Source organism: Nansenia antarctica, assembly GCF_963989245.1.
Source record: "Nansenia antarctica genome assembly, chromosome: 12".
Classification (NCBI taxonomy): Eukaryota; Metazoa; Chordata; class Actinopteri; order Argentiniformes; family Microstomatidae; genus Nansenia; species Nansenia antarctica.
In genome coordinates, this window is record NC_137682.1 from 7,147,595 (window position 1) to 7,174,180 (window position 26,586).

At 39.5% G+C, this 26,586-nt stretch overlaps 2 protein-coding genes across 2 annotated transcripts; both read left to right on the forward strand.

Annotated features, from left to right (window-relative positions):
* Positions 1–1,161: 1,161 nt before the first annotated feature.
* Positions 1,162–24,208, forward strand: LOC308168632 (MAGUK p55 subfamily member 7-like; the record flags this gene model as incomplete). The annotated part of the gene is made up of 17 exons (XM_080543232.1): positions 1,162–1,210; positions 2,404–2,570; positions 3,117–3,194; positions 4,314–4,394; positions 11,403–11,537; positions 13,138–13,219; positions 13,840–13,925; positions 15,538–15,612; positions 16,162–16,358; positions 16,640–16,704; positions 18,499–18,543; positions 18,983–19,150; positions 19,686–19,766; positions 20,358–20,451; positions 20,593–20,701; positions 22,836–22,979; positions 23,975–24,208. The coding sequence occupies 17 exons, from the start codon at positions 1,162–1,164 to the stop codon at positions 24,206–24,208; spliced, it is 1,890 nt and encodes a 629-aa protein (XP_080399358.1).
* On the forward strand, positions 6,919–8,337 carry LOC308168487 (E3 ubiquitin-protein ligase TRIM35-like; the record flags this gene model as incomplete). Its single annotated transcript, XM_080543087.1, has 1 exon — positions 6,919–8,337. One exon carries the CDS (start codon positions 6,919–6,921, stop codon positions 8,335–8,337), a length of 1,419 nt encoding a protein of 472 aa, XP_080399213.1.
* Positions 24,209–26,586: the final 2,378 nt, after the last annotated feature.

Sequence of the window (26,586 nt, forward strand, 5' to 3'; positions counted from 1 at the left end):
TTTTGATAAACTGGCCACATTTTGGGAATATACATGGTTACTTTCTCGCCTGAAAACATTTTAAAACTTAATAAAATGACATTGTGGGGAACATGGCGCGTTCTGGCCTGCAGGTGGAGCCAGACTGCGCGGCTGAGTTAAATAGATTTAATTGATATGTTAATCACCATGATCTCCACAAAATGCCCCATGAAGTGAAAATTACTTTTTAGAAATTAAAATGGGCTCAAATGAAAGAATGTCTTACTCAATAAGTTGAATTGAGTCGACCTGAGTGCAAGGATAATTTCATGTGATTTCAAGTTCATGTGATTTCAGAATTAATATCTTTGTTTTTTATAGGGTCTCTGATCTGCATAGGAATCAATTACAGACTGTGTGGGGATTAGGCTTTTAGGCGCATTGTATTGTGAAGAAAAATAATGATGTCTTGAGTTCTGTAAATGAAATATAATGAAACATTTTATAAATGTCTACAGTTTAAATATTAAACTGGAAATACTGCCTTTGTTCCTTAGTGTTACCAAATAATGAACCCTGTGATTTGAATGGGGTGTGCTGAATGGGGCCTTCTGAATGAGGCCTGAGGAATTGGTCATTGGTGCCATTGCTTTATTGAACTCTTCTGCTTGCCTGGTGAATGTAGGTCAGAGCTGGTAACTGATGTATAGGCCAATACTGTCTGACTCAGACTCGGCCTGATTGCTTTCACTGTGTATGCAGCCAGTCCCTAGACTCTCTTCTATTCGGATGATACTGTAGATGTTTAAATGAGACCGCCCAACTACTCTTTGTTTAAATATTAGAAGGGGACAACTATTCCTATTCCTAGGCTCAACTTGTCAATGGTGAGTGCTATTACACTAAATGTGATTATGCTGAGTTTGGGATACACTGGAGACATGACTACTCTAGAACACTACTAGGATGGGCTGATGGGCAGAGTTTGTGTTTCAAATTAAGAAATTGCAGAAATTGCATAGCACTAATGTTTTTGATGTCACTTTATTAAAGTGACAAGTAATATTAGTATAAATCTGTGTTTCAAAGCGACAATGCTCTTGAAGCTTTAAAAAAAAAGTGCACAATGCACATTTATTTAAATAATAAAATGGCCACTGTTGTGAGGAGAAATACCGCCCCCCTGTTTATGCGTTCTACATGGGACTTTTTCAACAGACAGTGAGGATGCTGAGTACTGGATACAAAGGTAAGTTAGATTTTTTTCAAAATTGTATTTTGTGAATATGTGCATTGTGAGTGAGCCTATGATCTAAGAATGGTCTTCTTCTCTGGTTCTCTTCCCTTCATTACCACTAAGGGTGCCTAGGTTTTCACCTGCTTGTTTGAGTTCATTTGGAAAGAAAACACAGCTAAATGTGTGAGAGCGGGTGCATTAATGGCTGACTCACTGCACCAATTGGCCATGTCAACTAGCATACCTGTAGTAGTCAGAACATGTTCTCTAAAAATTGTCAATTTTGACTGGATAGCTGTGTCAAATCAATCATGCATGTAAGCTGATTTAAATGGAATGTTCGCAGAGAAGTGTTTTCTACTATTTAAAAAATAGTAACTGTGTAAAATTATTCATTTTATTATCTTTTAGGGGTCAATAATTGCTTCTTATTTAATATTTCTATATTAAACCAAGTATAGAACCCTTGGGAAAATGTGAACAGTAGGGCTGGCCGAGTGATCCAGCAATTTAGCAAACAAATACCCATCACTTTTTAAAGGACTAGGTCAAATCAATGGTTACAGTCGATGAGAAAGTCCCACCTGTAGCGCAGGGTTTAAGGAGAGTCCCTTATCCAATGGATTGTAATGGAAGCCGTAAACCAGGAATTAGACAACATGTCGGACCAGGATATAATTGAAGAAGTAAATGAAGGATCAGAATGGTTTTCCAATATTCTAATCATCCCAAAGAAAGACACAAGATAAATAATGCTATGTGTAAACCTCAGGGGAGGGAATCGTGCTGTGATCAGGGAAAGACGTTTTATCTCAACATACTGACCAGGTTTAAGCAAGAACACAATTGAACTGCATGATGACCCCTAGTGGAAGTCATTTCTGGAGTACATACTAGTGTGCTGTGGACCAAACCCCAGGTGCTGAGCAATCAAGATTACACAGCTATCAGTATAAATTGTCAGTTGGATCAGATGGCAAAACTATGCTAAGATAGCTGACACAGCAATGTCTTACTCTTTACTCTTTTTTTGTTTTGTTATTTACCACAATGACCTTTGACCTTTGACCCCTCGATCTTGACCCTGTCCTCTGACTGGTTCTTTATGACCCTCACACTGACCCTCTTATAAATGGAAACGAGGTTGTGTGTGTGTGTGTGTGTGTGTGTGTGTGTGTGGTTAACTCCTCTCTCCTCTCCTCCAGGTGTGTGTGAACTGCTGTCGCAGGTGATGTCTGGAATGCAGTCTCACATGGACAGAACAGAGGACAGAACAGAGGACAGAACAGAGGACAGAACAGAGGACAGAACAGAGGACTGCTCATTTCTACAAAACCTGCTCATGGAGAAGAGACTCCTTCTCCTGGTTAAGGTGAGTCTGGCCGTTGTCCATTATGTTCATGTATATGTTTACGTTTATCGAAAGGCCACCGTTTTTTAACTGCACTGTCGAGAGGTTTCTGGAACTAAGCATTTCATTGTACATTGACAGCTGTATCCTGTGCACATGATACATTAATTACACTTTTTCTTTTTTAAGTTATTTATTCTGAGTGGGGCAGTCCCACTCATATTTTTCATTTTATTGACAGATACAGTAGAGATTTAGAGATTTAGGAAGGATGGGTGAGAGAGAGAGGAGGGATGACATGCAGGATATGTCCCCAGCTGGAATCGAAACAGGCCGGAATCGAACCGGGGACCCTGTGGTTACATGTTCAACGCTTAACCCGCAAGCCACCTAAGCGCCGCATTAATTACAATTTGGTTTGATTTGGTTAGCTCACAGTAATATCTGAGTGAGTCAACCATAAATAGAAGTCAGACTGTACATATAACAGACATAACAACAAAGAAGACAAACAAAAAAGAAACAAATGTATTCCCCACAGATTTATGTCTGAACTCTCCTTCCCAGGTCCATGAAAGGCTGAAAGGCTTTGGAAAGCGGAACCCTCTCCCTGCCCAGGATAATGCAGAGGGTCTGGCCTGTGAGGTCAGTTTGCAGAGAAAGATAACAGGAGGATGATATTTAACTCTCGTAATCACATTAAGTCATTAGGCTTTAAGGTTTTAAGGGTTTTGGCGTAACGTGTCCTGTTGAATAGTCATGTAACTATGCCTATGTGTTGGAATCACTGTTGTTGCACAATAGTAGCCAGTAGTAGTGTCTGTATTTCGTCTTGTGGTCAGCACTGTCGCCCACCTATTACACGTTGCCCCTGTAGGATGAGTTTGAATTCTCAGGATACCTTAATTGATAATAAAAAAAAGTTATTTAAGTGCACTTTCTCCCTTGACTTAATTAGAGGTACCGATTGAAGAACAGTTGTCTCTATCCACAGACTAAAATCGGATAGAACAGTTATGAACATGAAGCTGTTGAAATGATTTTGTTCAGGGTGTAATGTTGCAGTTTGGAGGATTGCACTTTCTGTAAAAAAATCTAAGGTAAAGTGACATTGAGAATTCCAACTCACCTTTAATCCTGCACTACACCTTTTCTTCTATATCTTATTTTATATCCTACTTCTCTCCAATGACTTTACTAACCACCCCTCTCTTCCAATACCCTGTACCCCTCCTTTGTTTACATTTTAAATTTTTGGCATTTAGCATACGCCTTTATCCAAAGCAACTTATGTAATATTCATGACATGAATATGTTTAATTATCAATATCATTTAAGTTACGTTTTATGACAGGCACAGGTTGGGACATCTTAACAACAATGCCTAGCAGGAGGTCCTTGATGGACGCCTGTAGTTGCCATGGTAACAGTGTGACAGTTGGTTTTAGGGATCCGATAGAGGACGGTTATAAGTTATACAATAAAGAGTTGAAGACGTTGCTCCGTGGTCCTGCAATGTATATAAAGTATAAATATTTCAACTTACAACAAATACATTTGACTAAGTAAGTCAATCATCTATCCGTCAGTCATAGCAGGAAAAAGTAACATCCTTCAGTAACACAACTGACAACCAAACACACCATCTCCAGTTGTAACCTGAGACTCTTCGTTCCAGTAAATATCATGCCAGCTGTCATTGAACCGTTCTCAAACAGACATTGGTAAGCTAAGCACCCCTTTTCTCTCTGTTCCCTGTCACAGTTGTCTGAGGGGCTGCTGGGTCCTGGAGCGAGTGCTGAACTCACAGAGTTGATTAGCTTGTTGTCTAAGCCCCACTTCAAGGTGAGACATCTCCTATACACCATGTGGAGGATCAGACATTAGGTTTTTGTATTAACTTTCAAATGTCTGCATTTTCAAAACACAGACCCTCTAAAATCGGCATTTTTATAGATTTCACCTGCGTTCTAATTAAACAAACAGACATTTAGCAAGGGTTAGGGTTAGTACTCTAGTTTATTTATTTTTTCTCTTTTTTGGGGGGTGTTGGAACATCCAACACAACATCTTCATAAAACACAATGTTTGAAGTGGGTCGTGCTTCTTCTTCCACGTTACTTTCACAAGTGTTATAAATCTAAGTGACACTTACTGAACAAAGAGCCAATAATTCAAATGTTCATTACTTTTATTTTGCCTCATTTTGATTTTGTTTAACTTTTATACTTGGATTTTGGACAACCTGATAGGCTGAACGCTGTGTAACACCTACGGAAGTAAAACAGAAGAAACTTTTCCCGCCCCGAAAATTTTGACAATTTGATAGGTAGAAAGGAGGAAACTGAATGGAGCACGTTTTAGGTGCCTGCTAACTCCAGGACAGAATGGATGTTGTAACATTAGATGGTGTTGTACTTTAGAGGAGACACAAAAGTCAGTATCAACAGTGACCTCTAATAGCGGGTCGCGCTACCTCAGACAGAGAGAGAGAGGATGAACGACACATTTTGCTAAATTACAGCAAGCTTATTTAACCCCAGTCCTTCGGTCTGTGGGACCCATTTTCAATGTTTACGAAGATAAAAAATTATACAATTAATCATTATTTTTCAACCTGAAGAACATGTAAACAAACTTAGTTTCATTGAGTACCCACTGTGCATCCCCCCTACACATTTACATTACTTACAGGGTCCTCGGGTCCACTAGATGTCTGTTTGCAGTTAAAACAGTAGTTTTTGTAGTCTCTGAAAAAGGAGGCGATTCCAACTTTCTTATGGGATCTAACAACATCTAAGCCTAAGGTTTTAAAATTGGGGGAGGGGGGCTGACTCAATAAGAATTGGTGTCTTGGTATCTTTATCTAATCATATCTCAGTTATAAATAAAAAATCTAGTTCACAGGGGTTAATATCTGAAAATGCTCAAGAGATATCACCGGGCACCCTCCTGTGTTTTGAAGAGGTACCCCCAAGCAACAAGAAACAACAGAGAAGAAAACTTTACCCAACATAAAAGGTTAATCAAAAAAGCAGGCTTTGGCTCCCGGACTAACTCCCCTCATCCCCTAAAGTAAGTAAGTAAGTAAAACTTTATTTATATACATATATAAATAATAATACATATATATATAAATAATATAAGTATACGTTTTATACATATATACAACTTTATTTTACATATAACATAAATACAAATAAAAAAGTGCAAATCGAAACATCAATGATTAAAAACAGAAAGGAGACAACATAAACAGAACATAAACAGGAACAATAATAAGGCTAAAATTGACTGCCGGCCTGTCTGAACAGATGTGTCTTAAGTTGCCGCTTAAAAATGTGTTCTGAAGGAGCTGCTCTCAGGTCAAGGGGGAGGGCGTTCCAAAGTTCGAAGTCTGGTCCTAGGCACGACCAGGATCATATCTGGGGACGTAACACGTATGAATGAATAACATACACCCTGGGATACAGAATTAGAATCTATTGGTTAGATAGTCAATTTCCTTGGACACAGGTTTTTTGTTTGATTTATAATACACAATGGAGTGGATGATCAATTGCATTTGTTTTGCTTCTGTTCCATGGTGGCAAACGTCTGGGCAGGGATCCAAAAAGTTGCAATGTTGCAATAAATAATTAATAATTTTGCCATTTAGCAGACGCTTTTAATCCAAAGCAATTTACAATTACGAATTACAGGGACATTCCCCCTGGAGTAACTGAGAGCTAAGTGCCTTACTCAATGGCACACTAGTAGTGGTGTGGTTTCAGGCGGGATTTGAACTCACAACCTTCCGATCACAAGTCCAACTCACTATTCACTAGACCACCACTACCTAACCCTTGTTTTATTGCAACAGGGGCAGAAGGGAATGGGAGATTGGGGTAGGGGGGATTTTAGTATGTGTGTGCGTGTTTTAAAATTGCATAAGGAAAAAACTAAATATATATCATTTGAATATGAGAGTTGCAGCTGATCCTAAAAATAAAAATAAACGTCTCACATAGAGCGGTGAGAGATTCCAGCAGTGACATTAGTTTCCTGGTCTCTCATAACCCCACCTATCACCTGATTTACTGTCAGAATACTGGTAGCAAAGGTCGGTGTATCAACACTCCTATCTCACAGACACCGAGATTCACCTGTCACCTGCTCTGAGAGAGACACGGCAAAACTACACACATCTCTACCTGAGCAAAGAAAGACTCCTTTTACACAGCCACATAACGGAATACCTAAATATCTAAAACAGTGACGTTAAGCTTTAACCTGCTATTGACTGAATCAGAGAACGTTTTTGAGGAATCAACATCAACGGTGAAAGTAAAGTTCCGGAGCCAGGGAGGGAGAGTGACTGGGTAAGAAAATGGCTTCCAGATCGTTTCTCCCAGAGGAGGATCTCTCTTGTCCTGTGTGCTGTGACATCTTTAAAGATCCTGTCCTCCTGTCATGTAGCCACACCTTCTGTAAGACCTGTCTAAATAAATGTTGGGAAAAGAAGGAGTCTCGGGAATGTCCAGTTTGCAGGAGACGGTCCTCAATGAATGCGCCTATTAACCTGGCTCTAAAGAACCTATGTGAGGCCTTCTTACAGGAGAGAAGTCGGAGAGCTTCGGCAGGGTCTGAGGTGTTCTGCAGTCTGCACAGTGAGAAACTCAAGCTCTTCTGTCTGGAGGATAAACAGCCAGTGTGTGTGGTGTGTCGGGATTCAAAGAAACATACCGACCACAGATTCAGACCCGTAGATGAAGCTGCACAGGATCACAAGAGGGAACTCCAGACTGCACTGGAACCCTTAAAGGAGAAGCTGAAGGTCTTCACCACAGTTAAACAAAACTGTGATCAAACAGCAGAGCACATTAGGAGCCAGGCTCGGCACACAGAGGGGCAGATTAAGGAGGAGTTTAAGAAGCTTCGCCAGTTTCTACAAGAAGAAGAAGAGGCCAGGATGGGTGCACTGAGGGAGGAAGAGGAGGAGAAGAGTCGGATGTTGAAGGAGAAGATTGAAGGGCTAAACAGGGAGGTATCATCACTTTCAGACACAGTCAGAGACATTGAGGAAGAGCTGAGAGCTGAAGACATCTCCTTCCTGCAGAATTATACGATCACAGTGGAAAGAGCCCAGTGCACACTGCCAGATCCACAGCCGGTCTCAGGACTGCTGATAGACGTGGCCAAACACCTGGGCAACCTGCAGTTCAGGGTCTGGGAGAAGATGCAGGGGATTGTGACATACGCTCCTGTGATTCTGGACCCCAACACTGCAAACCCACGACTCATCCTGTCTGAGGATCTGACCAGTGTGAGGTCTGGTGAAGAGAAGCAGCAGCTTCCTGACAACTCAGAGAGATGTACAGATATTTACGATAGACTGGTCCTGGGCTCTGAGGGCTTTAACTCAGGGACACACAGCTGGGAGGTTGAGGTTGGAGACAATGCAAGCTGGTGCCTGGGTGTGATAGTAGAGTCTGTCCAGAGGAAGGGAAGGATAATGAAAGGTTTCTGGAATATAAAATACACAAAAGGTATCTACGGAACCTGTGCCTCAGTAAAGTCAGGAATAACTCCTCTCAAGTTGACAAAACGACCTCAGAGCATCAGAGTGCATCTGGACTGGGACAAAGGAAAACTGTCATTTTTTAATCCTGATAATAACACACACATACACACTTTTAGACACACTTTCACTGAGAGAGTCTTTCCATACATGTTTACTAGCTGTCATTTCCCCCCTCTGAGGATCTTACCAGTGAAGGCCTCTGTAACAATGGGAAAGCATTGTTAGAGTTGATACAACTTCTCTCTGTAATGAATGAATGAATGAATGGTCTTTATTGTCATTGATATAGTACAGGTACCAAACAACGAAATTTGGGAGGGGGGGCTCCCCTGGTGCTAGGAAAGAAAAAAAAGAAAAAAAAGAAGAAAAAAAAAACAAGAAGGGAAAGGAGCTGCTTTACATAAATAAAGGCTATGTACACTATCCACTATACTATACTGTACAAATAAAACACACAAATAAAACACTGTGCTGTATGTTATCCTATACCTATTCTAACCTATTGCTGTACTCTATGCTATGCTATATCTATTCTAACATTTCCTATTCTCTGCAACCTTATGTACCCGAGGGTTGTCATATTGCACATAGTGTTATTGCACATTCATTTAAAGTGTCGCAGTTTGCAGGTTTGAAATGTACACATTTGTGCCTCAGCAATCCAGCAGCTGCCATCAATCCGTCCGTAACAGTGGAACAGCATTGTTAGAGCTGGTCAAACTCACCACTATACCACTAAAAATACCACTATTATACGATTTTATATGATTGTTAATTTCCTTTACTTTGTCTACTTTAACACATGTAAATGATTGTTGTGTATGTACTGATCATTAGTCTGCAGCCTGTAGGCTTTAAAACAGTCAACGTTTAACATGTTATGAATGCATTTGAAATACAGTACAGGCCAAAAGTTTGGACACACCTTCTAATTCAATGTGTTTCCTTTATTTTCATGACTATTTACATTGTAGATTCTCACTGAAGGCATCACAACTATGAATGAACACATAGGAATTATGTATTTAACAATAAAGTGTGAAATAACTAAATATGTCTTATATTTTAGATTCCTCAAAGTAGCCACCCTTTGCTTTTTTGTTGTTAATAAAATATATAATAATAATATTAAATATAATATGTGTTAATAATAATATGTTATTATATATAGATATATATTTAATATTATTATTATATATTTTATTAACAACAACCATTTTTTATTTTATTAACAACAAAAAAGCAAAGGGTGGCTACTTTGAGGAATCTAAAATCTAAGACATATTTAGAGTTATTTCACACTTTTTTGTTAAGTACATCATTCCACATGTGTTCATTCATAGTTTTGATGCCTTCAGTGAGAATCTACAATGTAAATAGTCATGAAAATAAAGGAAACACATTGAATTAGAAGGTGTGTCCAAACTTTTGGCCTGTACTGTACATTGTGTAATGAGAGATTGAAAAAACTAATGAAAAACTAATTATGTATATATGTATATGTATTGTGTTATATGTAAAATAATCTTAAATCAATGTTAATGGAGTGGAGAGGACGGTCCTGTTTGGGGCACCCCCTGGGACCAGTACTCCCCTGTATCTTAGTGGAATTATGTATTTTACGTCTATTTTAGCTAGACGCATCATACTTCTCAAATGGAAACACGCGTCACCACCCACCCACACTAGATGGATCAAGGATGTATTAGCCTACATTTCATCAAGCTAGAGAAGATTAGATTTTCCCTGAAAGGTTCACTGAGAAACTTCGGAAAAAAACACGGACACCCTTTCTGGACTATCCTGACAGTTGTCCCAGAGGATGGGGATAACTAAAGCCATACAACGTCAGATAGAATGTTCCGCATATAGGCACGTAAACATGTAATATAGACACACACTTTAAAAAATATATAATTTACCTTTCCTTTTTTAGTTGTTGTTTTCTATCTTTCTATCTGCTATGTGTGAGGGAGGGAAGAGGAGATGCATACTTATGATTGTTTGTTATGCTGAATAATTGCTTATGTTATGCTGAATACATGCAAAACCAAATAAACAGATTTTTAAAAAGAAAAAAAAATCTATGTGAATTTCCATACTCCCCACCACTCCTCTGTCACTACAGATCAGATCTGTACACTAGACTACACTACAGATCTGAGCTCTGTTAAGATTGGCTTGTATTGCAACTCTGCGGCTAGGAACTGTAACTGCAGAACCAATGTTGTCTGTTATTGGATCTTTTGATCCATGGTATGCTAAGCGAGCACTCTACCATTTGAGCCACTCCTTTTTAAAGGGTCCCATGTCCCTCTGCAGCTATCTTGGAATAACCACTACCTTAACTCCTTGGTTGAAGTAACTGTCTACAGCCCATAGTCCCTCATCAAGTCTAGATAAAGACCGTCAACATCGACCATACCTTTATCCCTCAACAGGTGATGTTCCTCACCTGTTATCATCTCCTGGGTTATTGGCGCCACCTGGTGGTCGTGTTGAGTCACTCCTCTGGCTTGGCTCAGACCATTGCACATACCGTACTCTTTTACTGATTAATAACTGTATGTTGCAGTGGTACTGTCATTTAGGTATTCTTCAGACATTTTCGATCAAATATATTGTATATTAGGGTATATATATAATTATCCTGTCAGTTTAGCATGTTTTATACAGTACATAATGTATACTGTTGTAACTTTATATGTTGACAGGATCGGTAGTAATAATGGATTACATTTACATTTTTGGCATTTAGCAGACGCCTTATTCCAAAGCGACTTACAATCAATACATTTGAATACTACGCAAGTGAATCATCAATCCACCAGTCGTAGCAGGAAGAGTATTATTATTAGAAGGATTATGCTGATACATTGATTTACTTTGAGGAAATAAAATAATGTGTTTATTTTTTATACACACTCTGGCTTTTTTGGAACTGTTTGTTGGAACGTACTACACACCCATGTAGAGACTATTTTGATGGTTAAGAAGCTTCTACAATGACTCTCTTGCTAACTACCTGGTGTCTGTCGGCGGTTCGAGTCCCGGCTGGCCACATGTCGAAGTGTCCTTGGGCAAGACACTGAACCCCAAAATTGCTCCCAGTGAGCAGGCCAGCGCCTTGCATGGCAGCTTGCCGCCATTGGTGTGTGAATGTGTGTGTGAATGTGTGTGTGAATGGGTGAATGAGAGGCTGTTGTAAAGCGCTTTGGAGCAGCTTTGGAGCAGCAAAAAAGGCGCTATATAAGTGCAGTCCATTTACCATTTACCATTTATTAACACAGGGCCTTCTCTCAGCTCACGACTCAGTGGCACAGAAAGATTATTACCCCACTCTGGCCCCTCTTCCTGATGACATTGAGGAAGACCACGAAGACTCTGTGAAGATCATCAGTCTGGTCAAAAGTGAAGAGCCACTGGTGAGTCAACTATTAACTACACCTGAAAGACTCAAATACCAAGTAATACTTGAGCTGTGCTTGATTGATCTGAATCAGAATCAGAATTGGGTTTATTACATCAATGTACAGGTACACAGAGTAAAATTATTGGGTTCAGGTTCATTTGACATTGGCATTGCAGCAGAATACAAAATCAATCATAAAATAAAAGCAGGATATAAAAACAACAATCAATAATCAATAATAGCAGCAATAGTGTCAATAGTAGCAATGGCAGCAGAGTGCAAATCAGCGATAATAGAATAACGTTCAAGTAAACTGAATAGAGTTAGGGTTAGGGTTAGTAAACATCACAACATTATTAATGTAACATTACGCGAAGATCAAGCGATAGTCAGGTTGTGCTGTTCAAGTAGGTAGTGTTCAGGTATTAATCAGGTAGTCATAATATATATTATTAATGTTCAAGTAATCAGGTAGTCATAATATACATTGTTAATGCAGTGGGGGTGGTATGAGGGGGACAGTCTTAGCTGTTCGACATCCTCTGGGTTTAAGCCCTGAGGCTACGGTACCGTTTCCCTGATGGCAGTAGTTTGAACAATTTCCGATTTGGATGGCTGGCGTCCTTGATAATCCTGAGGGCCTAAAGCCTGGTACACACATACAGATCTTCTAAATCTTAACAGATTTTTTATCTGAGAGAGACCCCACACATGAAGATAAAAAATCATGGATTGAATAGTTTTGATCGTATTGTGTGTGCGATATTCCCAATGCAGCACACCACATACATAAAGATCTGTTGTTACGACAGTCTAGAGCAGGGGTCTTCAACAAAAATCCTAAGAGGTCCAGTTAGAGAACATTTCCTCAAGCAAAGGTCCGGAACATCATAATGTCTAGATTGTGTTATGATTCAGTGCCACACCGGTATTTCAAAAGAACATTTAACACAACACAAATAATGGCTTCTGAACAGAGGACAGGAGGGCTTTTAAATAGGCGGACGAACGGCTGATTGTGACGTGATGACAGGCCAATGGTTGCATGGAATGAGTGAGAGGAGGAGACACAGAAGGAAACACAAAAGGGACACAGCACAACAGGACGTGGCATGTCTGGCAACACTCACCTACAGTATGTCTCTGGGCTGTACGTCTCTCCATCCACGGCTTTGCAAAGTCATTATTTTCTATATTTAACAAGATTGCTGTGTAACAAAAGGCAGTTGACATGTTTATGACTTTAACCTTTTTTATTGGTGCAATATGCCACCCTTTTCCAACTCCCTACTTGATAACATCTGGTAAAAACTATGTGGATAGGCAAGGTTTAAGAATGTGCTGCGTTGTGTGTTATTGCATCTCTATCCCTGAATCCAAAAGCAACTGCTAGCCCCTAGACCCTATGTACTTGTAAAGGTCTGAGAGTACTGGATAGGTATAAGCAATATGGTAGCAGTTTAGATTTTGTATGTTGCTGTCATTGGATGTTGTCAGCTCCATCTTCCTCTCTGATCTGATTAGGTGAACATTTTCACCACAGTGCTTACACCTGCCCAAACTTCTCACAACTACAATCTGTCTGTCTGTCTGTCTGTCTGTCTGTCTTTCAGGGGGCCACTATCAAGAGGGATGAATCCACTGGGGCTATTATTGTGGCAAGGATCATGAAAGGGGGTGCTGCAGACAGGAGTGGTAAGTTTAAAGTGGAAGATTATATGAAATCCATTCTGTATTTTTGGTCAATCCACAATGCATCTTGAACTATCATCATTTTGTATGCAGCTGGATGCAGCTTCAAAACGCGAGGTCTGTTTTGACTTCCTAAAAAAACTCTCAGTAACACTTAGTATAAAAGTATACAAAACATACACTCACCAAAGAGACAAAGTGTGGAGAGTTCTGAAGAGGCCAGCAATGAGTCCAGATCTAAATCTGGAACACAATCATAGAACACATGTGGAGCGATCTCAAAACAGCAGTTGAGAGAAGGCAGTGGCACCCTTCAAATGTGAGTGAGCAGTTGGCAAAAGAAGAAAGACTGAGAGCCACGCTTAGGATATCTATGAGGCTCTGTGGTACATAAGAATGCATTTCGGGATCATGTCAATGTTGGGCTGATGAGAAATATAAAAAAAATTGTGAGTAAGATTCCGCTGTAAAAATATGTTTTACTGCTTACTCAGTGCTTTAAAAAATAACAAGATATTATTATGTAATTGTATTGCAATTACAGTTTATTGACTGTATTGAGTTAAACAAAACCGACATTGCCATGAAAGGGTTTTGATAAGTAAGATGTGTTTTTTTTTCAGGTCTGATTCATGAGGGGGATGAGCTGAGGGAAGTCAATGGAGTCCCAATGGAAGATAAGAAGCCAGAGGAGATCATTCCTATACTGGTGTGAGTGCGTGCATGTGCCCGGGTGTTCGAGCGTGTGTGCAGGCATGTGGTGATGTTCTATCTCCATTTTGGTCAAAATTTAGTTTTTTACATAATCTGATCCATTAGGTGTTTATTAATGCCTGTGTGGTGTTATTTTTTTAAATGTTGACATTTTTGAGTTAGTAATTCATAAAATACAAAGGTTCCATCTCACAAAACATAATGGAATGTAAAAACTTTGACACTCAATATCTCTGAACTGCCCTAAACGGAGATAGAACCTTATCATTCTAAGCTCACGATGTGCCTGGGTGTTCGAGCGTGTGTGCAGGCATGTGTTTGTGTGCATGTGTATGTTAGACACAGGGCTGGACTGGCCATCTGGCATACCGGGCATTTGCCCGGTGGGCCGCGTTAGTTTTGGGCCGAGCCGACCGGCAAAATAAAAAAAATAAAAAAAAGTTTTTTTTTTTTTTTTTTTTTTTACAGCCGGCCCGGCAGAAAGCTACCATCGAACGGCCCATAAATCGAAAGCTACCATTGAACGGCCCATAAATCAGGGGCAGCGGCCCATTGGTCAATTTTCGATACAGACACTGGGCTGGCCCAATCAACAGAGAGAAGGGGGGGGGGGGTCAGGGGTCACGCACGCAGCACCAGACGTCCGTCTCAGTTTCGCGGTAGTTTTGGGCCGAGCCTGCCGGCAAAATAAATGTAGTTAGCCTGGATAGTTACTAGATAGATACTAAGAGAGATGGAGTGCAAAAGCACACTAAAACGGAAGGGAGGCTGGGAAAAACGTAGGGAGAAAAACTAAAAGAAACTCGAGGCAGATGCTGCCAAATGTGTAAACATTAGGGACATGTTTGCTGCACCCTCAAGTTTACCACAGCAGCAACAGCAACAGGTTGAAGAGGAGGCTGGCAGGGAGGAGCGGGAGCAGGGTACAGATACAGAGGATAGAGAGGATACAGAAGAAGCGGGGCCGAGTCAGCCTGTAACCGTTGACCCGGTAAGGAAAATATAGGTAGCTGTTAGGGGTGTAACGGATCGCCCCCCACGGTTCGGCACGCATGTGTACTGCGGATCAATTGCAAAATGTAACCAAGTAATAATATTACTTAATATTAGTTAATATCCCTTGTAAATCACAATGTAGAGTTGCCATGAAAAGATAGACGCGACAGTTGCGTGCTTTGTTTTACTCTAAAGCGCAATGATAGGTTGATAATGGAAAAAAAAATCTAGAACAACAAGGCTGCGTTCGGAAATTCGCTCTGGAATCTGATCACTGAGTACACTGGTCTACTTGCACTGGTACCATTGCTTACTGTCTGTATGTAGTCGTCTTTGTAGTGGTTTGGGGGAATACTACAGTTTGTCATATGACTGTACAGCACACAGTATATAAGACGAGTATATAAGGCAAGTATTTTTGTGCTGGTGGGTGTGGTCCGACCGATTGGGGTGGGCCTGTCTGGGCCAAAAATGCCAGGGCCTAATTGTTGTCCCAGTCCAGCCCTGTTAGACACACCAGGACCTTTGTATACTGTATTACCTGTCACCTGGTGTGTCTGTGTGCTCTCTGTGACGTTCAACTCTACAATCAGAGTTTTGTCTTATGCCAGGCTCAATCACAGGGCACTGTGAGATTCAAAGTGATTCCAGGCGAGAAAGAGGAGCTGTCCGTCAACGAGAGTAAGGTACAGATATTGTGTCATGCTTTTATTAGTCCGGGAGCCATGGTGTTGAACCTTGTTGTGCCGGGTAACGTTTTTTTCTCTGCTGTTTCTTGTTGCTTTGGGGTACTGCTTTAAAATACAGGAGGGTGCCTGATGATATCCCTTGCGCATTTTCAGATATTAACCACTGTATGCCCAAAATGCAGAAATCCCAGAAAAATAGGTATTTATGAGATTTCATGCAATATACTCAAATCAAATGCATACAATTTGCTTTCTCCAATGTTTATTCATAAAGGAGGTAATGTACAATGTATTTTATTCCAAATGTATGAATATTAACCCTTTTAGGCCATGCCAGCAAAACACACTTTTGATGACAAGGTCTTCTCGTGTCTTAACCCCCAAGCAACAAGAAACAGCAGTGAAAAAAACGTTATCCGGCAAAACAATTTAAAAAAGCAGGCATTGAATCCCGGATTACAGTATATTGGATACAGCCACAATTCACCTCTAACATAGAAACAGATTAGATGAACCATAACACCTGTGTTTTTTTTCATTCTTCAGTTATTTGTCAGGACACTTTTCAACTACAACCCTAAGGAGGACCCTGCTATCCCGTGCAGAGATGCAGGGCTCGGGTTCAGGAAGGGGGACATCCTTCAGATCCTTAGCCAGGAGGATGACACCTGGTGGCAGGCCCGGCGTCATGACGACAGCACTTCCTGGGCAGGACTCATCCCCTCCCAACAGCTGCAGGAGAGGTGGGCGTCTCCATGGTGACCACACTCTCTGAAATTGCTCTTCAATCTGTTTTATTTATTTTATTTTATTTCCAGAACATAAGATTATAAGAATTAAGAATTAATGTAGTAAGGAAAGACGCACCAGAAAGTTTTTGACAATGTCAAAGGAAAACATGCCATAATTCAACATTTATTGAAGGTCGACCTGAATATTTTTAATTCAACAATTCTTGATTTCTCCTTTCTCAGAAAATAAGGAACATAATCTGTGTAAATGCTATTTTCTTCCCCTCTACAAGGAGAGTCACTCTGCAACAACCCAAAGCACTATTTCAGCCTGGAAGAGTCCAAAAACAACTGCCAGGTGAGGATTTTGCATTAAAATCCCATCTGCAGACAACATGAGACATTCTTGAAGACAGGTAAAAGGTCAAGGTTAAAGATCATGGCTGAAGGTCAAGGTGAAGGTCTCATGTCTGGACAATGTCATGTTGAAGTGAATCCCTCAACATTCACTGTTACTGCAGTCTAACCTCATTTTGATGAATGTAAGTCATTGTGATGAATGTAACAGGGCTGAGGATGATAAGCATGAACCTGTTTGTCATTGCACTCCAAAAATGTAATGCTCTCTTTTAGACTCACTCTTTTTTGTATTGTTTCATGCTGCTAAGATGGTGATGAAGGTACAATTAGCTTTTAAAATGTACCTTACAGTATTCCTTCAATTTGTTGTGGAAACTGACCTCATAATAATAATACAATATAATCAACTAACAAACATGAGCTTCTTTTCATAAGCATTTTCATAAACATAATTTGTTTTGATCCAAACCAGTGTAACTTGTCAGTTTGACTTGCAAACTGCACGACCTTGCCTTTTCTTTGGGTACATACTGCATGGTGCTCTTTTTAATTTGGGAGTATACAAAAACAAACTGATTTATATAGTTGATTAATTTAAATAAAACTACCTGTGGGCTGCTTTCCAATAATAGTAGGCTTATACTGTAAAATAAGTGCTACAAATAATGTGATTAATGTTTTGGAGGCCTATACTTAATAATAATAATAATAATAATAATAATAATAGGCTTTATTTATATAGCACCTTTCATACATAAGAATGCAGTACAAGTGCTGTACAGTACAGTGCAAAAAAACAGATTAAAAACAACAAAAACCAAGAGAAAAAAGTAACAAGGAATAAGGAGGAATAACAGTACATGAGTAAAAGGTGTATTGAAAACACATTCAAGGGGCGGCTGTGGCGCAGGAGGTAGAACCGCCGTCTAATGATCACAAGGTTGGCAGATCAGCGGTTTCGAGTCCCAGCTGGCCACATGTCGAAGTGTCCTTGGGCAAGACACTGAACCCCAAAATTGCTCCCAGTGAGCGGGCCAGCGCCTTGCATGGCAGCTTGCCATCATTGGTGTGTGAATGTGTGAATGAGAGGCCGTTGTAAAGCGATTTGAAGCAGCTTTGGAGCAGCAAAAAAGGCGCTATATAAGTGCAGTCCATTTACCATTTACCATTTACATTCAAACTCAGATCAGAGTCTAAGATAACACCAAGACTGACTTAATCACGCTGGTTATGTTTGGGGCCAAGTTAGACAATATCAGTTTTGTCCATATTTAACTTTAAAAAAAATATTGTTCATCAATTTATCGACTGCTGATAGACAGTTAGTGAGGAAGATAATACCGTTAGTATAATTTGATTCAAAGATATGTATAATTGGGTTTCATCTGCATAGCTATGGAAGTTTACAGTTTGTGCTCGCCAAACGGTAGAATATACAGTGAGAATAGTAAGGGACCATGGTAACCACCAAAATGTATACAATTATATACTCATCTGATACAGTACATGATCTCCAAGACTGACATAGAATTTCCTCCCTGTAATAATATGTACGGAACCAGCTTAGAACGCGATCAGAAAGACCAACTTAGTTTTGAAGCCAATGAGGATCTTGTGATCAGTCGTGTCGAATGCTGCACTTAAATCCAAGAGAACAAGAACAGAGACCTTATTAGCGTCAGTAATTAGTCTGAAAACATACTTGACAAGATCCCAAAATCGAATTATGTCACATTGCTTTGTTGCCTAATCCATAATTTGCCATCCTTCTCTCTCTATGCTCTCTTTCCAGTAGTAGAGGATGCAGACTACAGAGCTATAACTGGAATCCACATAGGTGAGAGATACAGTATATCCATATTTTTTCCAACCCTAACCAGACATAGAATGAAAACCAAGGAGAGTTTGAACACAGTAAGTGGTCCCATGAGTTAGGAGAGAGGGAGAGATCCCTTGGATGTTTTTGATGTCAGATTAGCCATAGTGTGTGCGTGTGTGCGTTTGTGTGTCTGTGTTACGCATGTAAGCTTGTTCTGTGCTTCAGATACTAAACACCTCATATACAGTACATTGTATAGCATGTTGCACTCCTTGTTCGTGTTTGATCAACTTTGACTGAGAACATGTTGATGAATGAATGATGGCAAATAACAAATGTTGATGAATGTTGGTCGTTAGAATTAGTTAACCCATACCCATGTTACATTTTTGTGAAGCTTGTGTGTATTTCTTAATAATTAGACCAGTGCTGACAGGTACAGTATCTACCCCCATAGGTGGTCTGAGGAGGAGTTTCCGGCTGAGCAAGAGGAACAGCAGTGAGGCCAAGTACAGGAGGAAGAGCAGCGAGCTGGGCACCACCACCACCCAGACGTCCACCTACATGGAGGTAGTCCAATACCGCAGGGACTTCAAAGAAGGACACAGATTGATCCTACTGGTTGGTGAGTGTATATCACAGCCATGTCTGATCCATCTCTCATGATATCTTGCGTCAGATTGAGTCATTCTAATTTTTGTTCTTTGTTTGTACATTGACTTGCAAATTAAATGTGTGGTGCAGTCATGTTGAGATTTTTTTAAACATAGAGCAACGATAAACAAATGAAAAAACCTTACCTGTCACTTAGCGACCAGCGGCAGCACCGTCAGTCAAAAGGCACGCAAGGATTGAGATCAGTGGTGACAATCGATTGGTGGGTTTCAAATTCTCAGGGTTGGGTGGCAGGCACGACCATCATTTTTTTATTCAGGGGGGCAAAGTGAATTCTAAACTGGTGAGTGAAGACGTTTGCACCAACTACAGAGAAATATAATGACCTTTCAACACCAATTTATTTTCATATTACAAATAGGGTGGCAAGGCCTTTTTCAGGGGTGGCAGCTGCCATCTCATGCCAACCCCTTGACACCGCCCCAGGAGCTGACTATAATTGTTTTGTGATGAAATGTAATAATGTGCTCTGGTTGTGCCTTAAGGGCCTGCTGGAGTTGGTGTGAGTGAGCTGAAGAGGAGGCTCCTGATCTCTGACCCCGACCACTTCAGTCTGGTCACACCACGTGAGTTCATCACAATATGACTGACCCTATGATCAAGATCTAGAGTTAGGGTCATTTCTATCACCTTAAAGGTTTGGTTTGGGATTTTTTTTCCCCCATATAGTATATGTATTCTACTTGCCAGCAATGCTGTCAATCACTGGGTACTTTTTTGGAGCATTTTCCTCATGAGTCACAATGCTACTGCAAGTAGACGCAACGTTCAGTCTGTCCAAAAAGCACACACATACCCTCCATGTGCTACTTTACAACTAATAATAAAGCGGTGGCAGTCCATCAAAGCTAATTCTATTTCTCAAACCATCACTTTGAAATCAGGTAAAATGTTCAATCCATTACTTTGTACTGGAATGTATTCTTTTCTGCTGAAGAATGCAATACCATGCATTCTTCAGCATGTTCCAGTCTGTGTTAATGTGTCAGCCTGAGACTGTCGCTCCAACATATATACGCTATACTCTACACTCTGCAGCTGTTGTTACACAATTATGGTTAAAGTGAAAAAAAGATAGCAATTTAATTAAGCTATTTCACCCGTCTGTCTTCACTACACAACCCAACACAACGTTCTCTTGTCTTTCTCTCATGTAGACACCAGCAGAGAGAAGAGGAGGCAAGAGAAGGAGGCGGTGGAGTACCACTTTGTCTCAAGACAAACCTTTGAAAAGGACATCCTTAACCACAAGTAGGTAGTGGATACACAACGTGACCAACATAGTAGTAACATAGCAAAAATAGACCAATCCTCATGAGCCATAGGGGTAGAAAAGGGAATCGGGATTGGGCCTTATTTACAAAATGTTTCCCTTATCACACTCTATCTCAGGTTTATAGAGTATGGAGAGCACAGGGGGAACTACTATGGAAGCAGTCTGGATTCCGTACACAAGGTCATAGCAGAGGGCAAGGTGTGCCTTCTGGATGTGCAGCCTCAAGTGAGTGACATCTTACTGAACCAATCACAGTTCAAATTTGTCGGTATCATTTGTGACACGTTCTGGTGAAAAATTGTATGTTACGAAAGTTGAAGTGTTGAAGAGCCCATTCGATATAACAAACAACAGTTTTAGGATCACTAAATACTTCTGAGTTGGATTCACTGTCTCGTCTGCCGTAGGCTACTGGGAAAGTGATACATGGCTTGTAAACAAACTTATGTTTTATGACGTGTTCAAAAGCAAGGACTGTGTGATCATCTAATTATGTGTAGTTATGTGTTTTTAGCATGTTGATGTTCTATCAGCATGTTGTGATGTGCTAAACATGCAGTTAGATGTTTGTAGCGATGTTCCTTTTTAGCACTAACCTACTAGCATCTGTTTTGCATGTGTTTCAATTCAGAGGGTGTTTCTCTGCTATTTGGTTTGAGGTGTACCAACATTCAAATAAGTGTAAATATCTTCTTCAACTATTTTCAGATTTCAATGTATGACACATAATTTGAAAGTTTACAACATACATCTGCACTTTCATAATCTGGAGAAACTGAAAAATGAGATTACCCTACTTTTTAACTAGACCCTGTCACATTTGTCTGTATCAGTGTCATTGCAAATTGACCCTTATACTATGTCTAGGCAATATCCTATTTTGTCAAAAATGTAGACGATTAGGGAATCTCCTTTTTCATTCACAACAACAAAAATTAACAAACAAAACCACTGAAAGCACTTTTGTCAAAATTGTCCCAAAGCAGATTCAAACACACAATGTTCAGTCTTGGTTATAAAAACCCCAACCTACCACCTACCAAAGCATTCTTTCTTCTGTATCATCATTATGATAATCATGTGTTGTAATATAATAATATGATGGATAAGATTCCTCGTTTTCTATCAATGGCTATGAGAATTACCTGTTAATATGATTATGACAAATAGGAAAAGTGCTTAAACACCAACATTTCTGTGGCTTTTGCATACAGTGCTTGATCCATGACTACCACAATTGTTTCTAGTTGCAGTTCTTTCCTGATTAGCTCTGATTGGTTCAGGATTGATCAGTGACAATGTTTAATCTTCACTAATCTGTCTCTATCTTCTGGGAATGTATTTTTTACCATTGAAAAGATAATTTGCTTATATTTGTTGATGTTGTTTTAAGTGTTTATTTCCAATAGGTCTGTAGAGATTAATCGACCTCAATACTCAATACAAACAATACATTGAACAAATAAAAGATTAGCCTATTTCTCCCTCACTCATTGTTTAGATTTAGATTGTTTATCACTTTGGGTATAATAATGAAATAATTGCCTGATTAAATGACAAAGGATTTCCCCGGGGTTAGCCTTTCCAAACTGGGAAATCCTGACACTGAATATAGAGTACATAATCAGATTCCATTTGTCCCCCTTTTCTGCCTTTTGTGAGGTAAAATGTGTTCTCAAATGTTGTTCACCTCATGAACATAGCTTACATGGAAAGATTAGAAGAATCATTACATCCTGTGCTCACTCAGTTACATTCAGAGGGTGTTTCTCTGCTATTTGGTTTGAGGTGTACCAACATTCAAATAAGTGTAAATATCTTCTTCAACTATTTTCAGATTTCAATGTATGACACATAATTTGAAAGTTTACAACATACATCTGCACTTTCATAATCTGGAGAAACTGAAAAATGAGATTACCCTACTTTTTAACTAGACCCTGTCACATTTGTCTGTATCAGTGTCATTGCAAATTGACCCTTATACTATGTCTAGGCAATATCCTATTTTGTCAAAATATTAGACGATTAGGGAATCTCCTTTTTCATTCACAACAACAAAAATTAACAAACAAAACCACTGAAAGCACTTTTGTCAAAATTGTCCCAAAGCAGATTCAAACACACAATGTTCAGTCTTGGTTATAAAAACCCCAACCTACCACCTACCAAAGCATTCTTTCTTCTGTATCATCATTATGATAATCATGTGTTGTAATATAATAATATGATGGATAAGATTCCTCGTTTTCTATCAATGGCTATGAGAATTACCTGTTAATATGATTATGACAAATAGGAAAAGTGCTTAAACACCAACATCAGGGCTGTCTCCCTTCCCTTCTTTTCAATACCACAGACAATAGAATATTTGTACACGACAGAGTTCAAACCATACGTGGTTTTCGTGAAGCCGCCACCAATTGAGGAGCTATGTCTTAGCCGGAGGAAAGCCAAAGTCATCTCTTGTGAAGAGGAAAAGAAACCGACCAAGACATTTTCGGTAATGCTGAGACTCTTAAAGCTACTCTGATGTGTGTGTGTGTGTGTGTGTGTGTGTGTGTGTGTGTGTGTGTGTGTGTGTGTGTGTGTGTGTGTGTGTGTGTGTGTGTGTGTGTGTGTTTGTGTGTGTGTGTGTGTGTGTGTGTGTGTGTGTGTGTGTGTGTGTGTGTGTGTGTGTGTGTTTGCTGAACATGTGAGAAAGATTGAGAGAATGGTGAAAACAAAACTTGTTCTAATCACTAAGTGCATAGACTGACATTCATTCTGACAATTTCAGACTAGCTTGTCTGTTACCAGCTAAAATATTATAATTATAATTAGTTATTAAAGTAAAACAAAACAAAACTGATTCCTCTAACCAGTTTGTCATGCAATTATTTATTCCAACACCACACAATTTTGTTTTCATGATTAATCACAGCCTATTATTCTGATTAACTTGATTTAAAAATGTAATCAATTGACAGCACTAATATATATAATTATATATATATATATATATATATATATATATATATATATATATATATATATATATATATATATATATATATATATATATAGCACAGACTCAAGTTAAAAAACTAAAATCGGAATTGCGACAAGAAAACAATGCCTTAAGTATTTATTTTGGGATAGATTCTGCACTCAGAAATATAGTTAACGTGAACCAATAGTTAACACATTTTCAAAATGTTAGTGTTTGCACAGGGATATCGCTGACATTTATGGTAAACAGGTAAGGATTTTTATAATTTACATTATACCATCCATTCTTGAGTGGTGAGATATTAGTGACCGTTGTCCAGGGGGTTATTCCATCAATGTCGCTAAAGGAAAATCCAGGCATATTCTGAAAAAGTCTTGCAAGATTTATTTAAAAAATCCAGCCGTATTTTGCAAAATCTCGCGAGACTGACTTAGCAAGATTGATGGAATACCCCCCAGGTGGGATTTCAGTTAATCAACTTTGTTTGTTTACCCTGTCTCTCACAGAAAGAGGATTTTGAAGACATGATTGACTCCGCTGAAGCCATCGAGAGCCAGTATGGGCACCTGTTTGAGAAGGTGGTCGTCAACGGCGACATCGCCCTGGTGTTCAACGAGCTGAAAACAGAGCTGGAGAAGATAGAGATCGAGACTCAGTGGATTCCTGTGGAATGGACACACTCCGTACAGAATGCAGAGGGCATTACGACCCCCTCTACACAGGAGAAGGAAGGCATGTAAAGCCCAATGCACACGGCGTGCGATTTTGTCGCAAGAACACATGGGAGGGAAAAACCCAAAGCAGATCAATATTATGGACGTACTTATAATATGATACTGTAATAGCTATGTAAATGAGTATGTTATACTGTAGACAGCCGTCATTATAAATAACTAGTTAAACTGGGATAGCAATAAAGCACGTTGTTGCCTCTATGCATAATGTCCTTTAGACCAGCATACCCACATCGCTTTCCTAGAATGGCTAAGGCATTACAGTATGGAATGTCCCCATCCTGAGAAGAATGTTGGAGCAGCACTCTTTGTGCTTCCAGGCCATTTCTGTGGCTTTTGCATACAGTGCTTGATCCATGACTACCACAATTGTTTCTAGTTGCAGTTCTTTCCTGATTAGCTCTGATTGGTTCAGGATTGATCAGTGACAATGTTTAATCTTCACTAATCTGTCTCTATCTTCTGGGAATGTATTTTTTACCATTGAAAAGATAATTTGCTTATATTTGTTGATGTTGTTTTAAGTGTTTATTTCCAATAGGTCTGTAGAGATTAATCGACCTCAATACTCAATACAAACAATACATTGAACAAATAAAAGATTAGCCTATTTCTCCCTCACTCATTGTTTAGATTTAGATTGTTTATCACTTTGGGTATAATAATGAAATAATTGCCTGATTAAATGACAAAGGATTTCCCCGGGGTTAGCCTTTCCAAACTGGGAAATCCTGACACTGAATATAGAGTACATAATCAGATTCCATTTGTCCCCCTTTTCTGCCTTTTGTGAGGTAAAATGTGTTCTCAAATGTTGTTCACCTCATGAACATAGCTTACATGGAAAGATTAGAAGAATCATTACATCCTGTGCTCACTCAGTTACATTCAACATAGACATTAGAGAGAATGAAAGGTTCTTCCAAGTAAAGACATATTTATAGAGATGACATTACTGATACTGGCTCTTTTGGAGGAGGACATGGTTTTACAAAGGAAGGAACTTTGGGCTGTGTTGGTAGTAAGATGTTTCTGCTTTCAGAAAACATGCATAGATATTATTTCTGCATCACGTACATGCGCACACAAAAAACAATTCTGGGTTCAAAACAGAGAATATTTTATTGCAAAAGAGAAATGGTATTCTCCAGGAACTCCGGTAACTCAATGCAGTGCACATCCTCAGATTGTCATTTATTTCAGTTTGAAACAATACAATTGTTATGACACATATTATGTCCACATAACATCACTAATAGGTGTCATTAAATGTTAAGGCATATATATATATTCATACAGTGACCCGGGGGTAACAAACAATCACACTGAAAAGTTACATACAGCAGAAGATTTCTTAATACAATAAAAAGCAGGACACATGCAACCAACATACTTGCATATCTTACATAACATCAGGAGATGAGTTTGTGTACTACTGTATATGTATGTGACACATGATGACAGTGTTGGCATGACATTGTATGGACCATCGAACAGACCCAGATAGGCGAGAGTGAAACAAAGCTTTGGTGATTAAAAAAGCTTTATTCCAATATGAATGAATGAATGAATGGTCTTTATTGTCATTGCTATAGTACAGGTACCAAACAACGAAATTTGGGAGGGGTGGCTCCCCTGGTGCTAGGAAAGAAAAAAAAACTAAAAAAACAAGAAGGGAATAGCTTAAACAAAAAAAACATTCATTTGTAACCTTTTCCCCACTTCAGTCAGCGAAAGCCATGATCATGCCATGCAATATTTTAGAGAAACACACTCATGCCTGTGTCCAACAAGACACATTGCATTGCATGTTTCCACAGAAGGATACACGCAAAAGGGTGTGAGTATAGGGGTGTGTGGGAGGGCGCAGCTTAGAATAGACTTGATAATTGAATAAGGACATAAAATAGGACATATACACTCACTGAACAATTTATTAGGAACACCTGTACACCATCTCATTCATTCAGGTGGTGTAATGGTGTGGGGAATGTTTTCTTGGCACACTTGGGTAGGGCCTGTTAATTCCAACCAAGTCATTACTTGAATGCCACAGCCTATGAGTATTGTTGCTGACCATGTGCATCCCTTCATAGCCACAGTGTACCCATCGTCTAATGGCTACTTCCAGCATAATAATGCACCATGTCACAAAGCAAAAGTCATCTCAAACTGGTTTCATGAACATAACTATGTCCTTCAGGAGCTTTACCAGTCACTGGATCTGAATCCAATAGAACAGTGGTTCTCAAACCTCTCCTCTGGGACCACCAGCCGTTCCACATATTTGATCTGTTCCACCACCAGCACACCTGATTCAACTAATCAAGTGCAAAGCAATTATGGTTTGTACTCGATTAGTTGAATCAGGTGTGCTGGTGGTG